The 22656-nt window shown below is 42.2% G+C and overlaps 1 protein-coding gene across 1 annotated transcript in view; it reads right to left on the bottom strand.

Annotated features, from left to right (window-relative positions):
* Nucleotides 1-5737: 5737 nt before the first annotated feature.
* Nucleotides 5738-22656, bottom strand: part of wdr7 (WD repeat domain 7) — a 132083-nt gene continuing 115164 nt past the window's right edge. The window contains exons 28-30 of the mRNA XM_030768533.1: nt 21891-21990; nt 7655-7759; nt 5738-6046 (exon numbers count right to left, since the gene is read on the bottom strand). Of these exons, the coding sequence (XP_030624393.1) occupies nt 5843-6046; nt 7655-7759; nt 21891-21990 (409 nt within the window). The 3' untranslated portion in view covers nt 5738-5842. The remainder of the gene's footprint in view (nt 6047-7654; nt 7760-21890; nt 21991-22656) is intronic.

Raw genomic sequence — 22656 nt, 5'->3', positions numbered from 1 at the left:
ATGCTGTCAGTATTAAACAATGCTAAGCATAATGCTAAACAAATAAATCATGTGTGAGGGAGATTGTGTTTATTAGTGAAGATACGGAAAGTCATCTTCCTTCGAAGATCATTAGTGTGAAGATTTGAGGTAATTTTGCTAAGGTTGATGTAGGTTATATGTAGAGTGTGTTGTAAGAGGCAGTCTGGCACAAGCATGTAGCGGGTCTACGTCAGGTCCTGTTGTGTTTTTGACATTCATTGGCTCGGCAGTTGACCTTTTGGTATTTGTGCTTATTGAGCGTCTCTTCTCCCTTCTTCTGCTCCATTATACAGAGAGAGAGAGAGAGAGAGAGAGAGAGAGAGAGAGAGAGAGAAACCTTGAGGTGCCAGCCTTTTACAAATCGCTCTTCTTCCCTCTCTCTCTCTCTCTCTCTCTCTTTTTTCCTTTGTTGTGTGTGTGTCTAGGCCTGGCCTTGTCAGTGCGTATCCGCTAGTTAGGGTGCAGGAAATATCCTCCTTCTGACTGGCTGCTATTGATTTTCCCCTGCAGCAGTGGCAGCGGAGAGAGAGACAGGGAGGAGGGTGAGGGGTGAAGGGTGAAAGTTCAGTTAGCACCGGCCAGCTTGGCCTCCGTATTAGTGTCATGTTTTCTCCCAGCTTTCTCTTCGGTTGCTGTGTCCCCTCAACCGGAGTGACAAATATGGCAAGCTCCCCCCCTGGGTCAGGTATGACGGGACACTGACACGACGCCCAGGGCTGTAACGCTACACTGGGCTTCATCCCTCCTTCTGTATCTCTTTTTCTCCTCCAGTGGTTTAGACTGTATTTATTCTCTCTTTCTGTGGTACAGAAACCTCAACCAGGTTCTCTGATGTCACCAATATGTGCTTCAGATGGACTATTTAAGAAAATCATTCATAAAAGGGCTCTTTGTTAATATTACAATGTTAATAAACACACACACACACACACACACACAGACACACAAGAACGGCAAACACTGTGGCAGAATTACTTTGACAATGATCATTTAAGTAGTTCAGAACTCCTGAATACTACACCTCTATTAGGATAACATAAAATGTACACAATAGAAAGTTCATGATAATACAATGTTACCTTATGATATCACCCTCTTAATGGTATGAAATGTACATTTCATTAGAGTTAAAAAGACAGCAAAACCTCAAAGCTGATTGCATGTTACTGTAAGGAGATTAAGAAATAATGACCTGGTCTTCCGCCTTCATTACATATATGAGGTTTTGAACGATTAGATTCACGTTATTTGGCGGCAATCATCGGATAATCAGTCTGGGAATTTCACATCCTTAACTAATTCAAGTTTAAAAAAAAAAAAAAAAGCTCTATAGAATGTATGCAATACTTCACTAAACCGTTATCATTTCAAAATCATTTTTAGTCATAACTAAATCCCCAGGACTAACATCCTGTCTCTGTAGTATGACGTTCCTTAATCACATTAAAATTTTAAAAGAGGATTCATAAATAAAACATACCAAAAATGCAAATGCATTGGCGGTTAATAAGTAATGACCTTAATTGGCAAACAAATCTGTGAAGCATTCACATGATATTGATTTAATTTTCTCTGGCGATGTATGATTAGAAATTCAAGGTAATCACGGGCAGTTTCTTGATTGCTTTTTAAGTGAGGACGTTAAGTTGGCATCATTAGTGTGATGATGGCAGAGCTGGGCTTTGATGGCTGTTCTCTGTGGTCTCATTATTTCACAGGGATTTTTGATGAAAAGATACATCAAGGAACGAGGGTCGAGGTAATTATCCAATCTGTTCGATTTTGGAGGACCAGTTTGGCTCCTCAAGCCCCTAACCTTTCATCTTGAGAAATCAGTTTGAACATAAGAGTTGTTTTTTTTTTTGATGGAAGAGACAAACCCTCAAATTAAAACTTCACCGCTTTTCTAAAAGAGAGCTTTGCACAAAACAGTGCTGAAGTGTTTTCCTGTCAGTGTGTATTTGGGTCTTAAGGGTGCATTCAATCAAATTCATTATGAGCCGCTGTTAATACGGCAAAGATATAGCACCATGCTACTTATTTAACCACTGTTAACACAGATACATAGCCTCAGCTGTTTTTTCCCTGTTTTACTTTGTTTTCTTTTTTATGATAATCTTGTTCAATAGCTTATTGTACAGTAGCTTGTGCTTTCACTGACATGAACTGGAGGTGCTATGGTGTGTTGTTAGTGCATACTGAAAGTGTACATAAGTCAGTCACCTTGAAACACAGCATGAGACATCTCAGTTTTATTGAACACAGACTTTTACACAATAGATTTTCTTTAAACACAGCCTTTACAGTACATCTTCAATATATCCAATGAACGTTAGCACACACACACACACACACACACACACACATACACACACACACACGCGCGCACGCGACACACACGTCAAGCGCGAAGCAACTCTCACATCTACAGGGGCAGAGCAGCACACTAGCACCACACTAGATAATGTTCAGTTTCTTACAAATAAACGTTCTTTTATGTAGAGACATTTACAAGAAGGGCAATTCCAAATGCAGCCCTGCCAGATCAGTGGAAAGCTAAAAACCCACACTGTAACACCGCTGCGTCCTTCACAGCAGAGAGAGGGAGTGAGGGACAGGCCGTGACAGAGAGAGAGAGAGAGAGAGAGAGAGAGAGAGAGAGAGAAAGAAGGGACAGAGGACTGTGTGTTGACCTGTGTGTTGTACGTGAAGAGGCATGCCAGAAGAATGAGTGCAGAGAGAGGGAGAGAGAAAGAGGGATATAAAGGAGAAAAGGAGAGCAGAAAAAAAAAAATCACATTTAACTAAAATTCAATTCAAAAACCTTTCAAAACAACAACAAAAGACACCAATATCACATTGGGGAATTCAATCTTTAAGCAAAGCGTGTGTGACAGATGAAGGCAGAACTATCCTGAGCTGGACCATAAAGGATGTAAGAAGGTTCCTTCATGTCCACAGAAGCAGGTGGGAATAGTTTTAGTGCAGCACTCCCACTGTTATGGAGATGAGAGAAGGATACCCCTTTGGGTATCCCACAATGCCTAACGCTCTCCTGTCTGTGGCCAAAAGGTAATGACAACAACTAGCATGATGCAGAGTGGTGGGGAGAAGAGAGAATGGGGGGTGGTAGCTTCCTGGATGTGTTCTTCCTGGAAAGAGAACTACTGAAGTAGCTTCCTAGATGTGTTCTTTTGACTCAAAAACAGCAGGTCTGGAAGACTTTTTGCATAACCCGTTAAAGATTTACTGAGAAATAAGGATGAATGACTCTATGTCTTTAGGGTAGACAAGCTATGTGTGTAGCATTCATCCATACGCAAAGCCTGCAGGCAGATGCTAAAGAAGCCGTGCTAAATGGCATTCTTCAAAAGACCAAACTCAGGAAACACTACTCTCAAGTGAAATGATGCTTAATGTGCACAGTGCATTTTTTCTCTCTCTCTCTCTCTGACTCAGCGGTAGAGGATGATGAGAGTGCCTGCGTCAGTGGGATAAGGAGAGGAGTTCTCTTTGCTCATTAGGCCTGGCAGACTGACTGACTGACTGAAGGACTGATAGGATGGAAGGGAAAAAAAAAAGCAACAACAATGAGTCCATTTGCTCTGCCACAGGAACAGAAGCAAGCAGCCAGGCTAGGACTAATCACCAGACTAAACTACTCTTCTCTAAGACCCACATTACAACCACTCCTGATCTGGTGCTACATTGAGAAGTCTCACGTCTGCAGCTGTATATGAACCTGTATGGCGTTGCATGCTTCTGGTGTAGTACATCTTATTTTTTTTATGCTGCGCATTTGTCAGGTCTGATAGCATTTACATACTGAAAGCAACGGGAAAATATCATGTTTTGGGATACACTACAAGGCCTAAGAATTCTGAATCTGTACCAGTCAGTCGAAGCACAATCTCAGTGCCATAGCTTCATAGCAAAGTATCCACAGAAAAAACAGATCTCACTGTCACGACCAATCTGAAATGGCTTCCTCTCTTCACTCGTCGGTTCAAAAAGATTTCTGTAATACAAACTCTTGCACGCTATGGTCACGTGACCAGTTCAGAGTATCGGTTGGCAAATGAATCAGATGAAAAGCATTTTTAAAGACACTCCAGAATCTTCTGTGCCATGATCGTTGTTTTTTTTGGTGGACACTGCTTTGTTATAACGTGGAAACACAAAGCAGCCAAGTCTGCAGTGATATCTGCCTTACTTATGTACAGGACTCACTGGTGAATAGTGTATTTCAGCTCCTCCTTTTGGAGATGTCAGTGTGTATCCAAGATCATCTCATGAGGTCTTCCACGCTGTATGCCTCTAGAGATACAGCCTCACTCACAATTCCCTCTATCTATCTCTCTTTTTCCATCTTTGAGCTTTTCTCTTTCTCCCTTTTTTTTTTTTTAACAGTAAAAAACTGCCAAAAGCACATTTTCTGAAACCATTACGGTAGTGTACGCTGAGGTGGGTAGATTGAGATCTTGGGAGGTTTGCTTGACTGGGAAAGTCAAGGCCTTCAAAGCTGTCAGACAGCATTGTGAAAAGGGGATGGTGAAAAAAGTAGGGTTTTTTTTTTTTTTTTTTGGTTGTTGTTGGTTTTGGGAGAGGTGGGGGTGTGAGGGGTTGTGAAAAGCTTTGACACGCTTGGGCTTGCAGGTGTGCTGGGTGGTGGTAGAGGCTTTTACTGTGCTAATGAAGAGCAGGTTCAGGGTGAGAGGAGGCACTCTGTCCAGACAGAGTTCTGGTACAGACACTTAAGTCTCCTCTGTTCTGTCAGTTCCGTCACCTCCTCCTGTAATGGTACAGGACAGAGTTACGGTACTGACACTTCAGTCTCCTCTGTTCTGTCAGTTCCGTCACCTCCTCCTGTAACAGTACAGGATTTTGTGTGAATCACTCAAGCTACAGATACAGGTATAGATATATATATTAAATAGCTTTCTAAAATATACTTCTGTGATTTTATTTACTCTCTTGGCTTCTATCTACAAGAGGAGGCAGGGGCGAGAACAGGGAGACAGAGGGCTAGCACTGGGCTTGTTCACCACCACTCTCATGGGTTCATTATGGTGATAGATGCATTTACATTACATCCCAGTGCCTCCCACAATAATCTACCAAATATTCAACCAAAAAAAAAAAACAAACGAGAAAACTCACAGACTAACAAACATTACACAGGAACACAACAGGCTACTTTATGACACATTCATGGTGATATGTGATTTTTTTTTTTTTGTCTTTAAATGATACAACACGATATGATTTTTATTTTCCCACTAAGACATGTTTAGTGATAAGTGTGACCTGGTCTTTCTTGTGTTTGCTGATGTGAAGATTTAAGATAAGTGTGTGTGTGTGTGTGTTTGATTGGTCTCTAGTGCAGGGATGATCTACAACGTTAACAGCCGCTCAGAGAGCTAAATGGGAGGCAGGTGAAGTACCACAACACATTTCATTTGGTAACAATTCGTGCAAATTAAATTAAAACTACATTTCCCACAAGTTCATAATGCCTCAAAGCCATCAGTAGGCAGAGACAAACTGTCCTCCGATCTACAGATTCACGCCCCTCCAGAATCCAAATAACACCCAAAAGATTTGGGGGCAAAAACCCACTTCACTTCTTTCACTTTTTGTTAAATAAAGAAGAGCAAAATTTAAAACCAGTTTAAAAAAAGGAATGGATAACAATGTAAACAACTGAAAGAGTGAGTGTAAACGGTGCACCTCCTCCTACTGGTGGCTGGGATACAGCCAGGAGGAGGAAGTGGGGGAGGTGAAAGGTCACTGTGGACCGTTGCTAAACCCCCTGCAAACCTCAGACCATGAAGCGATGCTCTTTGCCATCATGCGCCATGAGGATGACGTTGCGATTGGATGTCCAGATGAGGCGGGCCAGTTTGAGGGCATTCTGGGAGCCTGGGGAAGCAGGCTGCACTGGAGGGACCTGGTATGTTTTAATGCAGCGCAGCTGAGGAGCTGAATTCAACATGCCAATACTGCCCAACAGAGAGGTGTTCATCTGAGGAAAGAAAATAGGAGAACATGTTTTTAACATGCTTACATTAGTCCACAACAGCACTCACCTATGACCAAGAATGGGTGTTTTTACACAGTTACAGATCAATAATAATAATAATAATAATAATAATAATAATAATAATGACAGAAAAAAGTAACACAAATTTTGCCCAATTTAGGACAGGTTAGGACTAAGCAAGCCAACACTAGACTGCGAGTGATAAATCAATCCCAGAGCTTAAAAGGTAAAATGGGATGAGACATGACAAAGTCAGATTCGGATGAGCTGAGACTATATCATTTAGAGAAACTCTGGTAAGTGTGGCACAACTAACAGTTCAGCATAGATTAAATCTCTTTAAGGGTTCTGGATGATGTTCGGTTAGTCCGGGTCAGATTTTGACCATTAAAGCTCAACCTCACAAACCTAAATGACATGAAAAAGATGGATCAGAGGACTTTTGGGAAGGTTCTTCAGCTAAAAACATTAGTGAAAGAGGCAGAACGCTTCTAAACCAAGGCAAAACCCATATCATCCAGGTAAAATTCAGGTATTGCATCAAGTAACCTATCTCTATTATATGTTATGATGTTCAGAAAGACAACAAATCTGCCCTTATTATTAATAGTGGATATTAAAAGTCTTGGCGCATGTTAATGGCATGTACCGTGGCTGGCATGTGAAAGCCCATCTGAGCATAGAGGGGCCCAGATGCGGAAAAGAGACATTGATCTGAACATGAGGAGGTGCAGAGTGTGTAAGACACACACACACACACACACACACACACACACACACACACACAGCCTAAGATAAGGTTCCATTAGTTTCAGTCAGTCAGTCTACAAACACAGACACACAAACAAAAAAGGCAGGCGATCCACCGAATGGGTTGAGCTGCCCCCAGCATCAGACCCCCCGTCTCCTTCACTCTGGGCTGGGCTGAGTGAGGTGGTGGTGACTGGACGCCAGGATGGGGGGCTCTGGAGGGTCTGAGAGCTCATTAACACACAGGAGAGCTCATGCAGCCATGGTTTAAGCTTACAGTAATGTCATTAACCAGGGAAGAGACACAATCACACACACACACACACACACACATACACATACACCAGGGAGAGAGGGGAAGGAAAAGTGGGGGGCACAGGACATGTGAAAGGGGGGACTCTGTCCTGCAAACACTAATGATACTGTATATGGTCGCTAGGAAAAGACGCGTGTTAGGGATATGCAGCTTGAAGATATACACAAGCCAGCAGGAGAGAGAAATAATGAGATAAGGGCTGTGCTCGATTATCTGCAGCAAGGTTTTCAGTATATTGTCACTTTTTCCCTACAAGAACAGCTGTATTGTCTCAGATATGATGTTCATGGAATTACAATTTTTGAAATGGAAATATTTTGTCATTTGGTCATTTTTGTCATTCTTGGTTGAAATAAATACAATTTAAAATGGTTATATGAAGGACTTCTGTCTAGCCTGAGTTGGCTTTACTGAGCTGAGATATGTTAGTGCAAACCACCTCCCGTTTCTCTTCTATTTGCTTCTGTCTCTCTGTGGCTCAGGTGAGAAGAAGCAGAAGAAGAGGAGAGAGAGCCTTCCCTTACCTGCCAGAAGGAAATGTGACTATCAGTGTTGGAATAGGTGGCCAGGTAACGTCCATCAGGAGCAAAAGACACGGCTGTAATAGGACCCTTATGCCCATGGATATTCTGAGAGAGAGAGAGAGAGAGAGAGAGAGAGAGAGAGAGAGAGCACATCTAATGACAAGGGGAAATGCAAAGGTGTGCAATACCGTACACTCAAGTCTTTAAACTGGATTCTCAAAATACTACTTTGAACCTGATTCTCAAAATAGTACTGTAATACTCAAAAGTATTACATCAATCCTATGTGCTATAGGAATAAAATAAAAATAAAAAAATCATGCCTCTGGCAGAAACAGGAAACATCAGGCATCCAGATGGACAGAGGAAATTAATGAAGAGGTAGAACAGGAGCTGAAGTTTGGACTGTAAATTGGTGTTGTTTTCAGGAGACTCTAAGCACAGACAGTATAGAAAACTACTGCAGCTTGAGGCTTCATGGAAACAGAGAGAGAGAGAGAGAGAGAGAGAGAGCTGCAGCTGTGAAGCCGTAGACAATCTGACGTCTAAGAGAGTGAGATCAATATGAGACGAAAAGGCCCTCTCATGTGGTTCCACAGCAAAAACGCAAATACTATTCTGCCATGGAGAACAAAACAAGAGAGAAACGCTTTCACACTGTAGTAGAGTAAAAATCTGCCATTTAAAAGACTGACTGCCAGCAAAACTGTTGAAAGTTGCAAAGCATCGTCGAAAATATCTGAGTTTGCCACAAGCTATAGCACAATAACAAAATAAACACAAGGTAGGAGTGGAAGAGAAAAAAAAAGGAGTGGAAGAGAAAAAAAGAAACTGGAGACAAAGAGATGCATTTACATACGCACACACACATATGCACGCACACACACAATAACACCGTCTAAAGACATACATAGCATACAACAGATACATGTGGATTGTCTGTTTCCTCAGCCTTACACACACAGACAAAGACATAAACACACACACACACACACACACACACACACACACACTCTGTAGGCAAGGAGTGACCTTGAGCAGCAAGCGTACAGAAATACATTTATCATGAAAACTGCATGTCAATATCTGTCGCTCATTTGTGCTGCTCTGTGGCTGTGTGATGGTCTATCTGTCTCTTCATCTCTCCAGCTCCTCTAGCGGTAGAGGCAACGGCACTGCCCTGCAGTCCTGATCCTAGATCAGAAATGAGAATTTTCATCTTAGACCAGCCCAAGATTCCACAGGAAGAACTGTCACCCAACGCAGCAGTCAACCCGATTCCAGCGAAACCTATGGTTCTCTGGTTTCAGTGTAAGATTCCATAACCTTATTTATGACTCCACTGTCCTCTCCTTTGTTCCACTCTCCTGGGATCAGAGCCACTAGGCTGAGCTATCCATTCTTTCCACAGCAACCTACCTCTCTCATCACATTCACATCACTTCATTCCTTATTACACGATAAATGATACACTGCAAGGGGTCGAACGCATTACGAAACACGTTGCCACTTCTTTACCTTTTTTTTAATATAGTAAACAAACAGACACATGTAGGTGTACACTGAAAGCTGTCATGTCAAAGTCCACTTTCTAGTCAGAGGAGAGAATGAGCTGCTTTGGTTTGCACGCTGGGAGGTGCAGGCAGGCTGTAGTGAAGAATATGCTCACAGGGACTCATGCTGTGGATGGAAAGAGCTTCTCTCAGCCCAACCCAGCACAGTCTGATCCCTCAGAGAGAGTTCAACAGGACTAACAGCAGCATACAGGGGATTGGCTGGTGCCACTGTGCACTGAACGACTTCTCTCTCTCTCTCTCTGGCTGGAGCCACTGTGAACAGAACGACTTCTCTCTCTCTCTCTCTCTCTCTCTCTCTCTCTCTCTCTCTGGCTGGAGCCACTGTGAACAGAACGACTTCTCTCTCTCTCTCTCTCCCAGATGGGAAGCTCATCATGAGAAAGAGAGAGAGAGAGAGAGACAGAGAGAGATACAGATTAGGTGAGGAGGGAAGAGGGGATTTATGTTCCACTGAAGTGCCATTGTAAAAATCACAGCGCAATACAGACATCATGGCCCAGTGAGTCCTGATGAGTACAGTACTGTGTAATTGGAAAGCATCTGTTGCGTGGCTGGTGATTGCTTGTTTTAATTAAACAAGACATCAGCATGTCTCATCAGTTCCAAGTCAGTGATGTTGTTGCTACACAAGTGAAATATTTCCATACAGTGAATAATTCAGACGCAGTGCATAGTTTTGTGGCATATGAGGAACTGGTGGGTGACTGGGGGGCAACAGTGAGTGATCTGCCTACAGACAACATAAACACAAACCATTTCCTGTATTATCACTATCCTTTTCATATATGTCAGCCATTCCTAAGAAAAGTCCTATATTAACCAATGTGATTATACACTATCATACTTACTTGCATCCAGTGTTTAGACTGATAGACACACACACACACACGCACATATGCGCACACACATGCACATGTGCACAAACACATTCTTGTTGCATAAATGACAGTGACAGCGTGTATTGTGATTGACGTCAGTCATGTTAAGTGTGTTAAAGGAAGCAATGCTGAACTTTGCCAATTATTAAATACTGACCTTATCTTCTGTCTGCGAACAAACAGAAGTAGATGAAATATTAAATCACCTTTTCAGTTATTAAACAATTATGAGTTACATATGAAGTGTAGCGTGAGGAGCTTTGGTCAAAATATTGTGCTGCTACTAATGACCTAATTCACAATAATTTAATAATTACATTCTTACCTATAATACCTAGTGGCTGCTGAGAATACATAAAAGATTCAGCTCAATATCTCTGATATTGTTTATTCTCTTAAAAACACTTTTTTTTTTATTCTTAAAGCATGTAATATATTACACAGCACTGATAACAGAAATAACCTAGTGCTGGTGATGCCGTTCTTTTTTTCTTTTTTTTTTTTTTAAAGATGACCTCTTAGAGTCCCTAGTTGAGAGAGAGTCTGTATGCGTGTGTGTGTGTGTGTGTGTGTGTGCTCACATGGAGGGGAGCCCTATTCTTCACCACTTTACAATCAATAGTCCATAATCCTATCAGAGAGGAAGCACAGAGGCATGAGAAATAAAGGCACAGCAGGACTATTTTAATTACACTTCCCATCCTGGTTTTACATGCCACTCTCCCCTTCACACTAACACTGCAGACTAAACCAGGCTCAGAGTCAACACACAGACTGAGAGCTTCACAGCGCCTCTGGCATGGCCTTAAATGGAACGGGTGCATTTTTTTTTTTTTATTGAAACAGCGGGCAACAGTATTACACTGTGTGACAGAAGTCAGCTCAAGAATAAAATAACACGTCTCTTTTGTTGTTTGACAAGTAGAACTGGGATCTTTAACGGAATAAATGGAGACTGTGTACACTTGGGACTATGTAAAGTTATGAACATCGGGACAAACACTAAGTTACTTCGTTACTTCTACAACAAACTGTCTACAGAGCTCCTTGGCAATACTTATATGTTCATTACAAGATCAATGAGTGATAGAGTGTGTGTGTGTGTGTGTGTGTGTGTGTAAGAATCTAAAAATGTAAAAATGCAAACACTCACTACACAGCAAAACTGTCAACAGAGGACGGGGAAGGGAACTCTGCTGATTTTTAAGAGATAGGTGTATGTCCCTCATATTGATTTTCATCCCCTAGACAGAGTAGCTTTTGGGGAAATCTGGGAAGACTACCTGTCCATAGTCTTTTGAAGCTATCCAGCTCTACTCTTTCCCTTCTCAATTATTTACCTCCTTTTTACCAGGCCTCCAAGCATATTGACTTTCTGTAAAACGTTATCACCTACTCCGGATCTGGGCAGCGGGTGTTTTCCAAAATGTGCTGATTTGGATTTGTGAGAACAGACTTCTTTTTTTTTAATATAAGTGCATTTAGTATTATCAGCGGGATATAGTGAGGATATAGTGAAGTTGCTCCAGACAAGACAATGTCAGTACCACAGGTCTGGTCATTTTACAATCTTAAGCCTTTCGACTCCTGGGGTTGCTGACATGAGAACAAGCACAAAATGCATTAAGGGAAATTATAGATGCAAGAATAATACTTATGCGAGAACTCACTGTCTCTGTTGTTACTATTTCATAATATTACTCATGCTGCTTCAGTATTAATGCTGTTTTGTTCCTGACAACATTCAGAATGGACAGTCAGCTAGAGAAAATTTCTCAGTGAAAAATTTTATCAGTCGTACACGAAACAAATGTCTCTGGACAAGGACAAATGCGAACTGTACCTCTACATTTAATAACAACAGTGGTTGAACTTGACTTAACTCTGAAGGCTTAACCAAAGTGAGTAGTGCTTTTGTTGAATGAGGTGTGAATCTTTCATGTCATATAAGGCCGTTATGAGGCATGTGTGTTACTAAGCTTTCTCACACAGACACTATTACAGGTCAACAATCATAATGTTCACACTGAAAAGAAGAATTTCTGTTCACGTTTGCTGGCAAACCAACTGAACGCAAATGGATATGTATCAAGGTCACTCATATGTTAAGACCATGGACAGTGCTTTTAAAGAGTGTTAAGCGTTTAAGAGGGTGAGCCAATATTTCAGCGCCTCCAATCGCACAGTGAAACATACAGCAGAGAGAGAGAGAGAGAGAGAGAGAGAGAGAGAGAGATAGCACAGGAGACTAATCTGGACTGCATTGATCCTCAGGACAGCGTAAGCCTCACACAAACAAACTTATGAGTGAGGCAAGTCAGTGCCTACCAATGAGCACACGGGGATGCTTCTGTGGGACATCACATTTGTGTGCTCCAGGACCAAATATAAAATGTGCAAATAGTCCACCCATAGCTGGGGGTTATGTCAAATCAATAGTTGGCTTCCATTAGCCATAGTACAAAAGTAATATTCAGTACAGTCATACTTTTGAAAAGGATTTGGCATTTATTGTTAGCAATGATAACTGACGGAATAGGCTAGTGTCCTCTCTCTCCACCTCTCTCCATCAAAAAAAAAAAAAAAAAGATACATAGAGAGTTAAAACCTTACAGTTAATCTCTATTTTTTTAAAAGGACCTCTGGTGTAGCAGTTATTATCTAAGAGCAGCACTTCTCTCCACCCAGCAGTGGGAGACACATAACCCAAACAGGCAGGAGACAGGCCAGGCCGCACTGTGATTATGGGGTCTAGAGACAAGACTTAATAAACCTGTCACATTAGCATTACCCATCATTCTGAGATATGAGCATAACAGGGAGTAAATCTGCGGGTTTGATCGGATCAGTGTGCAAGATATTTGTCAGTAAAACCTAGCTGAAAGAGCTAACATCTTTTCGGCTGCTCAGGGGACAATGAACACAGCTGGTGTAACATAATAATCTTTCCTACCCATCATTCTAAAAAATTATTTGAACTAGTTTTATAATGGAGGATGAGATTAGTGAGAGTGCACAACAGTGAGGGGAGGTGGTGTGTAGTGTCATGACATTAAAGGTGAAATGAAAATGGTGCCGTTTGCATCTCTTATTGGAAGAGATAAGAAATCCAGTTAGGAGAAAGAGGAGAAATGATCTTAGTACTTTGGGAAATCCCAAGAACTTTTTCTTTTTCAGAGAATTATGAAACCCAACCATGTGAGTTAGAAATGTAAAGATAATCAGCGATTTATGATTTCCTATATCTCTTTTTCTCATCATGACTTCATGTGTTTTAGAAATAACATATAGAAGTGAAGTGTTGGGGAGAGAAATAGCCCTGATCTAGTGGGTCACCCTCTATTGCAAATGTGATCAATCTGTCTATCAGAAATCAGTGAGCCACAGAAAAACCATTTAAGGGCTGTCCAGCTGATTTCCCCTGCTATCTGGGGACTGGCGGGGGAAACGCTGAAGGTTGCATTCATAAAGGATTGAGGCATCTGCCCAGTGATGGACATCTCTGCGGTCATGTGGTCCTACACACACACACACGCACACACACACAGGCATGGAGAGCAGGCTGCATTCCCCATGCTGCATCTGCTGCAGTGGGTTCAGAGACATACAGGTGTCTGACCATGAGAGAGAACATGGAGACTATGTTTTTGGTTCTGTTTATCACTTTGAAATTACTAGCCGCTGTTTGAGTGAGTGTGTGTGTGTGTGTGTGAGTGAGTGTGTGAGTGAGTGTGTGTTTGTATGTGTCTGAGAGAGAGAGAGAGAGAGAGAGAGTGTGTTGTAAAAGTTGAGTTTTGTGAATGAATTTGTGAATTTCTGTGAGAATGGCTTGCATGTGTATGATAGAATGTATGTCAGCATCTGCTTGTGATTTCGTTCTGTTAATGATTGTATAAGCCTGTATGTGTGTGTGTGTGTGTCCAGCCTCGGCTCTGTTGCATTGTGAGAGCTCCTTGTCTATTTCCAGGCCGTCATCCATCCATTACATCTATCAGCCTCTCCAATCTCATCTCAAACCAAAATCAAAATGGAGTCTTATTTCAGTCAGAGAGATCAACACACTCCACCCAGCTGGCACTGCCACAATCTGATTGCCGGCAGCCAATCAATAATCGTCACCACGTCGCAGGCTGGCTGACTGGCTGGCAGCTGAACATTGGCCGGAATCAGGAGAGTTTGGTTGGAGATAAGCAATGACCTCTACCATCATTCCCCAAGAATGCTGGCACCTGTGGTGGAGGACTGGATTCGCAAACAGAGCTGGACGACTCAATTTGTATCCACAGACGAAGCCAATTATTAGACAGCTTAAAAGCAAATGATTATTCAGTTGCTGAATTCCATCTTCAGCCATAATTCCTATATTCACTCCGAACAAGTGCTTGCAAATGGACTCCACAGGACACTGCTATGCAGTCATCCTAACCACAGTTAATACCCTAATTATACTCTGGATCATAAACAAACATAATCCCCAAATGCATACTGGTGTATTACTGCTGGTCTATCCAAGGTACATGTTATTCACTAATATACAGTGTGAGGTACATAGCACTTGAGCTATGCTTTCTAAGATTTAAAAACATCTTGAGATTATGAAATATAGAGTAAACAATGTTCATACATTCTAGTTGTTTCCATGGATTTTTTTAATCGAGCAGCTGCAGGAGCAGTGCTTTATCTCTCACACGTATGTGGCACCTTGAACAACGCTATATACTGGATGGTGAACTGAATTGTAAAGGATCAGTTAAGGGGAAAAGCTTCAAGGCAATGTGATTGAGATTCCACTCTACACTCTCAACCATACTGACAAGAAAGAGATCCATGTGAAAAACCAGACAAATGAGTAAAAACAAGCAGAAGAGCTGGAGGAATAAGGAGTCCGAACGCTGCCCTGTTTAAGGGGAGCACTGAAGCTGCTGTGGTGGCAGGTCATAGGAGCACTGTGCATGTGTGTGTGTATGTGCGTGCGTGTGTGTGTGTGTGTGTGTGTGTGTGTGTATGTGCGTGTGTATGTGCGTGCATGCATGTGTATGTGCGTGTGTGATGAGTGGGAGAAGATCCCTGGTAAAGATTTAAAGGATAAAATGGAAGTGGGAACCATGACAGTCTGGCTGTGGTGAGCACTCAGGGGGACCAATTAGACAGAGGAGGAGAGCAGAGCAAACAGAGCCCCCGCCTCTCTGGCCTGCCTTAATAATGCAATGTAAAGGTTTTACCATAGCACATAACACTCCTGCTCTGCTAAAATGTTCATAATGTTTAATAAATGTATATATATACCATATTTTAAAGAAAAACTCACATATCAAAGGAAAAATCTGCAGCATAAAGGCTGAACTAAAATGTATGAGACAAACAGAGAAAATGTCAGGGGCAACAGTGAGGCAATGGTTACAATTTAGGTGGTTGTTATCTCACACACAGGTGCTGACTCACTCACACACACACACACACACACACACAGACACACAAACACACACAGAGTAAGGAGGGTGTGTGAGGGTGCAGAGTTGTGGGTTTAATTAGTAAATGCAGCTGAGTGTTACGGGAGATTGCAGTGCTCTGGCTGACTGTGTGCACTTCACAGCAGCAGATCAAAGTTACAACAGATGGTCGAGCAGGGAGGCCAGCCTCCACTAGAGCTGGGATTTAACACACTCCTAAAGAGATGGCTCACTGACACAGGGCACTGGGATCTCATTCACACACACACACGCGCACACACACACACAGAATGACAACCGCACACATACAAACACACGAACGTGTGTATCGCGCATGCTGGGCTTCATAAAATATTTGTCGTGAGGGAAATGTACTTAATGAAAAATACAGCTTATCAGTATTAAAGCACCCTCTGAAAATAACAGATGTAGACAGATGTATACATAACACTATGTACATATACTTCAAACAAACCATTAGCAAGTATGCAGACAATAAACACTAGAAATTGCCTGTTATTCTCCTACTAGCTGTGTTGTAGTGTGTGAGTGTGAACAGTGGATGAGACCCATAGGGATGAGCTGGAGATTTTGTATTGAATGTGTTGAATGTATGTATTATGAGCAGGCTCAGCAAGCCTGATCCATTAAGAATCAATTAAGACAATTTTTTTGTGCAGGACACTTTCATAACAGTCAAGTAAACTAAAACATTTCCTGCAAGAGAGGTCTTACAGGACTTTTATTGCTGGTGGCACTGGCTCTCACACATATCTCACAGTGGCAAAGCCCTGTAAACTAAGCCTACTCCTCTAGGAATGACTTATGACAAGCATTAACATAGTTATACTCTCTACAGGTCTCCAAATAGCAGAAAAAAGTGGAAGAAATGCCACGGTAAACAACAAAATGATAACATGTACTTTGCACTCCACTTATATCAATTACTCATCAGTCACAACAAACATTACAAACTTCAAAAAGCAGCATCTAAAAAATGATCATTACATGTAGTTTTTGAACAAGATATAACATCACTCCAAATGAAGCATATTGTAAACTTTTTTTAAGAAGCTAACACAACACAACACAAGCCTAAAGTCAGCCTACAGTTAAAATTCATTGTCTGAAGGAAACATTGCTCTAACTCCACAAAAATAAAGTTAAAGATATTAGATTAAATTCTGTTGCTATTTTATTATGGTAATTGTTAATTATGGTATTCCAAATTGAATCCTGAAAGGAGCTATGTACGGCTCACAAGCCATTCTCTCCTGAATCCAGTAAGTGTGTTAGACACTGTATGTCGTATCTGGATGATCTGTAACATTTTTGTTTACTGGGGACATTGCTGCATTGTGTCTTATTCACTTGCACAGGAAACCATGAGTTACAGGTTTCACACTAATCAATGGAGGCCTGGATTGATTGGTCCACAGTGAGATGAGTAGGAAAGTGGTGTTTGTTCAATTTCCATAGTGTGGAGCTAGTCAAGCTTAAAATATCCTGGGAAAAAATAAATTACAAAATCTCTCTATTTCTAATATGGGTCTCTTTTTTGTCTCTTGAAGAAATATCCATATTCTGCGAGTTTGTGTGATGTGAATATTCACGGCTGACTCGAGTCCCCAGACGCCGATCTGAGAATGATTTGATCTTGACGACTATAAACAACCCAAAATCAATCCTTCAATCAATTCGGCTCTCGGCTGTATCTAACTGTCTGTCTGCTCTCCCACACAGGATACTGCAATCTCACCACAGACAGATGGACATTTCCCTGAGAATCTCTGCCAGTCAGACAGCTGCAACATGTGTGTGTGTTATCTGACAAAAGCACCGGGTGAGTGAGCATGAACACGACTGTGCACACACACCTTCACACTCAAAGTCAAATACAGTCTACTGGGGAAAAACGAAAAAAGTGGACAGACCAACAAACAGACTGACATCTATGCATTCCCACACATAACAATATTTTCTCATTCAATAACAACACACTCAGATATATACATATATTACCACAGAATTTGACTGCTTAATAATAATCCATACTCAGAATAAAAAATTCCAGCTAAATGATTCCTACTGAGACTGTAACATAGCTTCTATATGAGTGGAGGCCCACCCTGTCCTCTTGATATGGATGTGTGTGTGTGTGTGTGTGTAAGCATGCTGTGATCTAGCACAAAGGTCAACTTTAAAGCAGAAATAAAGGCCAAATCCACCCCAATCCAGCAGTTCTTTAAAACACTCTGCTCCACTTCACCAATTATTCCGCAGAGGCAGTGTGTGTGAGCACTGCTGTGTTATTGAGCAGCACTCAGGCCAGTTGTGTAATTAAATTTGCCTGTCGCCGTGGCTGCATACTGGTCGGGGGGCATATGGTCACTTGTTGAAACGGCTCAATTGATGAGAACACGGAATTAAAATGGGAAATGAAGCTGTGATAAAACTCCCATCAACACTGACATCAACCCATAGACACTGGCTCACATTTAATCGCAAGAAAGAAGAACACACACACACGTACAAAAACACAAAGTTGGAATGCTGGAACAATACTCCAGTATGGGACTACAGAAAATACATTTTCATGTACTAAATGGACATCTATAATCCTTGGCAGGTATTTCTTTATTCTAAAGCTGAATGACTGAAACATGTATCAAAGCCCTACTGTAAAAATCTCCTGTACTGAGCCAATCTCACATAAATAGTTTGACAAACTGTACAGATATCTGTCTCTTTTTTCTCTGTCAAATGAGATATGCATATATTGAATATATAGTCGCTACATGAGTAGATGACCAAATACGTACATAATTACACATCCAAACCGTCACTTCTACTACAATAACCCACAGACACACACACACACACACACAATGCAAACACCCTATAGCACTGATAAATGCCAAGCTTTGAGGGAAACTATACTACACCTTTTTTACTCCCCATTTTTCATGTTAAATACTGATTTCCTATCCATTTTATAATTCTATGGAGACCCATTCTGTGAAAAACGAACATTTTTAATCAGTGATTTCCTAAATACCAGCAAAGACAAAGGGGGTGGAGGATGGGGGTTGGGGAGGGGGGGGGGGGGCGCAGACAAAGATAGAGTAAGAGGGGGGAGAATGGAAAGAGTGCAGGGTAGTGCAGCGCTATCCTTGTGTTTTATTATGATCGTCATGGCGACGGGGTGAAAAATGGGGAGCCGACGGCAGGAGCTGCAGCGGAGTCAATAACACTGGCAGAGACATTGTGTGGATTATCAACAGCCCAGGCCGAGCCATGCGCCTCCCAGCCTGCAGCTGAAGGCCCAATCAATACGGCCAAGGAAAGGACAGTGACCCCGCTCCATTTACCACTATCCACCATCAATATTACGAAAAAAAGACCCCAAAATGTCACCTTTTTATTTCTGGACGCGCCTAGCGCCTGCCCACTCCCAACACTTCTCAAAGAGACCCCAAGAATAAAGGGGGAGGGGTTCATTTGCCCCTCCCTTCATATCCCCTCCCTGTGATCTGTTTTGTGTGTGAGTGTGTGTGTGTAAGCTAAAGGGCCTTAGTTTCATCACAACGGTCTTTCTGGGTGATGAGACATTTAATTGTCAAGCATGAGGCTGAATATGAATCTGTTAAAAAATGCACACTACAGAGGTCAATAGTTGTGAGATGTGAGATAAACAGAATGATGTGGGATTGTTTGAAATATTTCACATGCCTGTCCTCTGCTCTGCAGATCTCTTTAACTGTAAACACGGCTATGTTTCTCATTAAAGCAGTATAATCAGCTAAAGAGAGACAGTGAGAGAGAGAGAGAGAGAGAGAGAGAGTGTGTGTGTGTGTGTGTGTGTGAATGGAAGTCTAAAAGCTTGGGGGAAAAAATCATGCCAGTGCAGGTTTATGCACTGTGTTCAGTAACATAGTGTATAAACAAGCTTTGCCTTAGTAAACAGGTAAACAGATTTAAACTGTTTTAAAGCCCCTCCTCTTACAGCACTGACTCCACTGCAGGAGAATAATCAGCAGGGAGAGAGAGAGAAGGGGAGAGAGGGAGAGTGAGAGAGAAGAAAGAAGCAGAAAGAGAATGCAAGGGTGGAGAGAGTAACTGTGCGTATGTGTTTGTGTGTATGTGGGTGGGAGAGAGAGAGAGAGAGAGAGAGAGAGAGATGCTCATTACAGTAGCTGAAATGAATGAGTGAAATGAAATGAGGTATGGGTGGAGGGATTCCAGGCAGCCAGAAGAGGCAACCAGCTGTGTGTAATTCATCAGTGACACACCTTGTCTGTGCTAGCACAGCTGGACCACTCTCTCTCTCTCTCCCTCAAATACACATACCCTCATACACACACACACACACACACACACACACACACACACACACACACACACACAGTATATTGCTCCCTCTTCCTCTTTTTTTTTTCTCTTTCCCTCTTGCTATTGCCCTTTTCCTCTCTCCTTCTCTCTCTCTCTCTCACACACACACACACACACACACACACACACACACACACACAATCGCCCAGTCTCTTGATGTGAGGTGAGAGGGGCTGCTCTATTGTTATTAAGAATAAATTGCTTCCTCCATTGAACTACAGCTGGATTTGTCTCAAGCGCTTTTCTACAGATCAATGAAACACTAACTACTGACACCAAAATGCAGGAGCACCGACCCCCCCTCCCCCCCACCCCCGAATCAAAACCCCTGCCAGCCATACCACAGTCAGCTCTTTATGGCTGACTGCTCCATTCTGTATGGGTTAATGCTCAATGTACAATGCTAATTTAGATGTAAAAATATCTCTTATTTGATACTCTATTCTAATGTAATATGAGCAACACATGTTCACATATGGTTATTTGTACGGTTCAAATAGTAGTTATCCATAATAAAAAAAAAAAAAAGGCAGTTTTTTATTAAATGATTTTGAGAATCACATTTACTTAAATGCATTTTTTAAAATTCTAAATGGCTAGCTTTGATCCTGATGAGTTTAAAAGTTGAGAAGCTCACTGGTGATATCAACTAATTTACAAACACAAAACACACTGACTTCAGATGAACATTCTTAATAAGCCGACGAGACTAAATTATATACAGTGTTCCTTATGTCTGCTACTCACCCGTGAAAGAAATCAAGAAAAAAAAACCAAAGCAATTCTATGTTGCGGGTAGCGGGGGAATACCCAAAATCCTATTTGATGTTATGGCTGAAAACAGGGAGAGAGACACATTTTTACAGTAAACACCCTGAAGCAAGTAGACAGAGCTAGTCTGGAGGCTTTGGGCAGTAAAAAAAGAAAACGAAACAACATCAGCAGATAAGATGCTTTAGCATGTCAGCAGGAGCAAGGGCAGAAAGGACCAGAGGGAAGATTTACTCTGTGTGTGTGTGTGTGTGTGTATACACTGGTACACTAGTATGTATTATTTTTGTGATTTTGCTTTGTATCAGTGTAGCTGGTGATAGGTTTGTCTGTGTGTGTGTGTGTCTGTAAGCTCAATGGTATTTTCAATCGGCATTTCTGTGTGTATGTATCCATCTCTTATCGGTCCACAGCTTTGTAGCTGCGTGTCAGTTGTATCAGTCATCATTAAGGCATTAGTGCCAGTCTAGTCCCTTCCCTCCTGGCATCTGCACTTTGTGCCAGTCCACTGGAGCCTGGCACTGCCAACTCAAATCCAGCACAGCTCAAAGCCCATCTCAAGCAAGGGGGCATAACAGAGTCTGTCTGTGCCAACCTGGCATTACAAAGCCAAGCTTTGGCGCAAGCCGGCTCCAAGGTGTAACATCACTGAATAAGATGAGCATTTACAAACTCTGAAGACACAGCATCCGTGTGCGCACACAAACACACATCACACCGGCCGGTGTTCCACTACACTGGGTCAGAACCTCTGTGGATCGATTGTCCTCACCCCCCGGGCACGGTTGTCTGGTCCCCCGTGCCCCCTGCCTTCTCAGACACGAGCAGAAGCCTTTGCCTGCTACCTGCAGCCTGGCCTGCCACTAACCCATGTCTGCCACCCCCCCACCCCCGACTGATCCCCTATTGATCCCCTACTATCAGCATCTCTCACAGGTGCTTGTTGCTGAAACAGGAGGAGTAGTATCTGTCCTTCCAAAGCAGAGCAGGAGAGAGAAGAAGAGTGAGAGAACGGAAAGGTGGGTGTGTGGGTCAGTGCAGGAAGTGGAGAATGCAATAAGAAATATCAAAAGGAATGGAGAAGGAGAGGGAGAGAGAGAGAGAGAGAGAGAGAGAGAAACTCCTCTGAAGAGTTTCAGGTAACACTGTTTTCTGTAAACTCTTGTACCTGACATTTGCCCGTGCGGACGTCGTAGAGAGCCACCGAACCCTGTCGTGCACCCACGGCTATGCGATGACTGCGGTCACAGTAGCCAACCATGTAGAACCTAGAGAGGAGAGAGGGAGGCAGAAATGCAGTGTGGTGAAAATCAGTGCTCATCCATCACAAACAAGCCAATCGCCATTACCTGTGGCCTCACCTTTGGTCTATAAAGGTCAAATAGCCACAGGGCCCTATTCCTGACCTGACCCCCCCCCCCCTTCCTTAACCCCACCCACCTCAAATCAGCCATATAAGCAAATGAGAGGGCAACAGCTCTCAGGGCTTATTAGCAACACACAGGAGCACATAAATCGACAATGCTTAATACTATTCCCTCAGGCTAACATTCTGTAACCAGTTCAGATTAACTTCAATCAGATCAGCCTAATACTGTGAGACCAGTTTAACTCCACTCAGACCAGCCTAATTCTTTAAGACTATTTTAACTTCAATTCCATAAACTTTGTACTGTGAGACCAGTTTGACTCCAGTCAGACCAGGCAAAGATTCTGAGACCAGCTTAACTCCACTTTCCTCAGCCTAACCGTGTGTGACATGACCAGTTCAAATCAAGTCAGAACGCTCTGACCAGTTTAAAATGGCTGTAGTCAAGGCTTTGCAAAATGGCAGAAGGGGACTAAAATGGTTACTACTGAGAAGACCAGCAGCAGTCACTGATGTGCTGAAAGGCGAACACTGAAATCGATTCTAACACATTCATATTCTTCTA

Source organism: Chanos chanos, chromosome 3 (genome assembly GCF_902362185.1).
Source record: "Chanos chanos chromosome 3, fChaCha1.1, whole genome shotgun sequence".
NCBI classification, from domain to species: domain Eukaryota; kingdom Metazoa; phylum Chordata; class Actinopteri; order Gonorynchiformes; family Chanidae; genus Chanos; species Chanos chanos.
The sequence above is the reverse complement of the archived record's forward strand: the minus strand, read 5'-3'. Positions and strand labels throughout refer to the sequence as shown.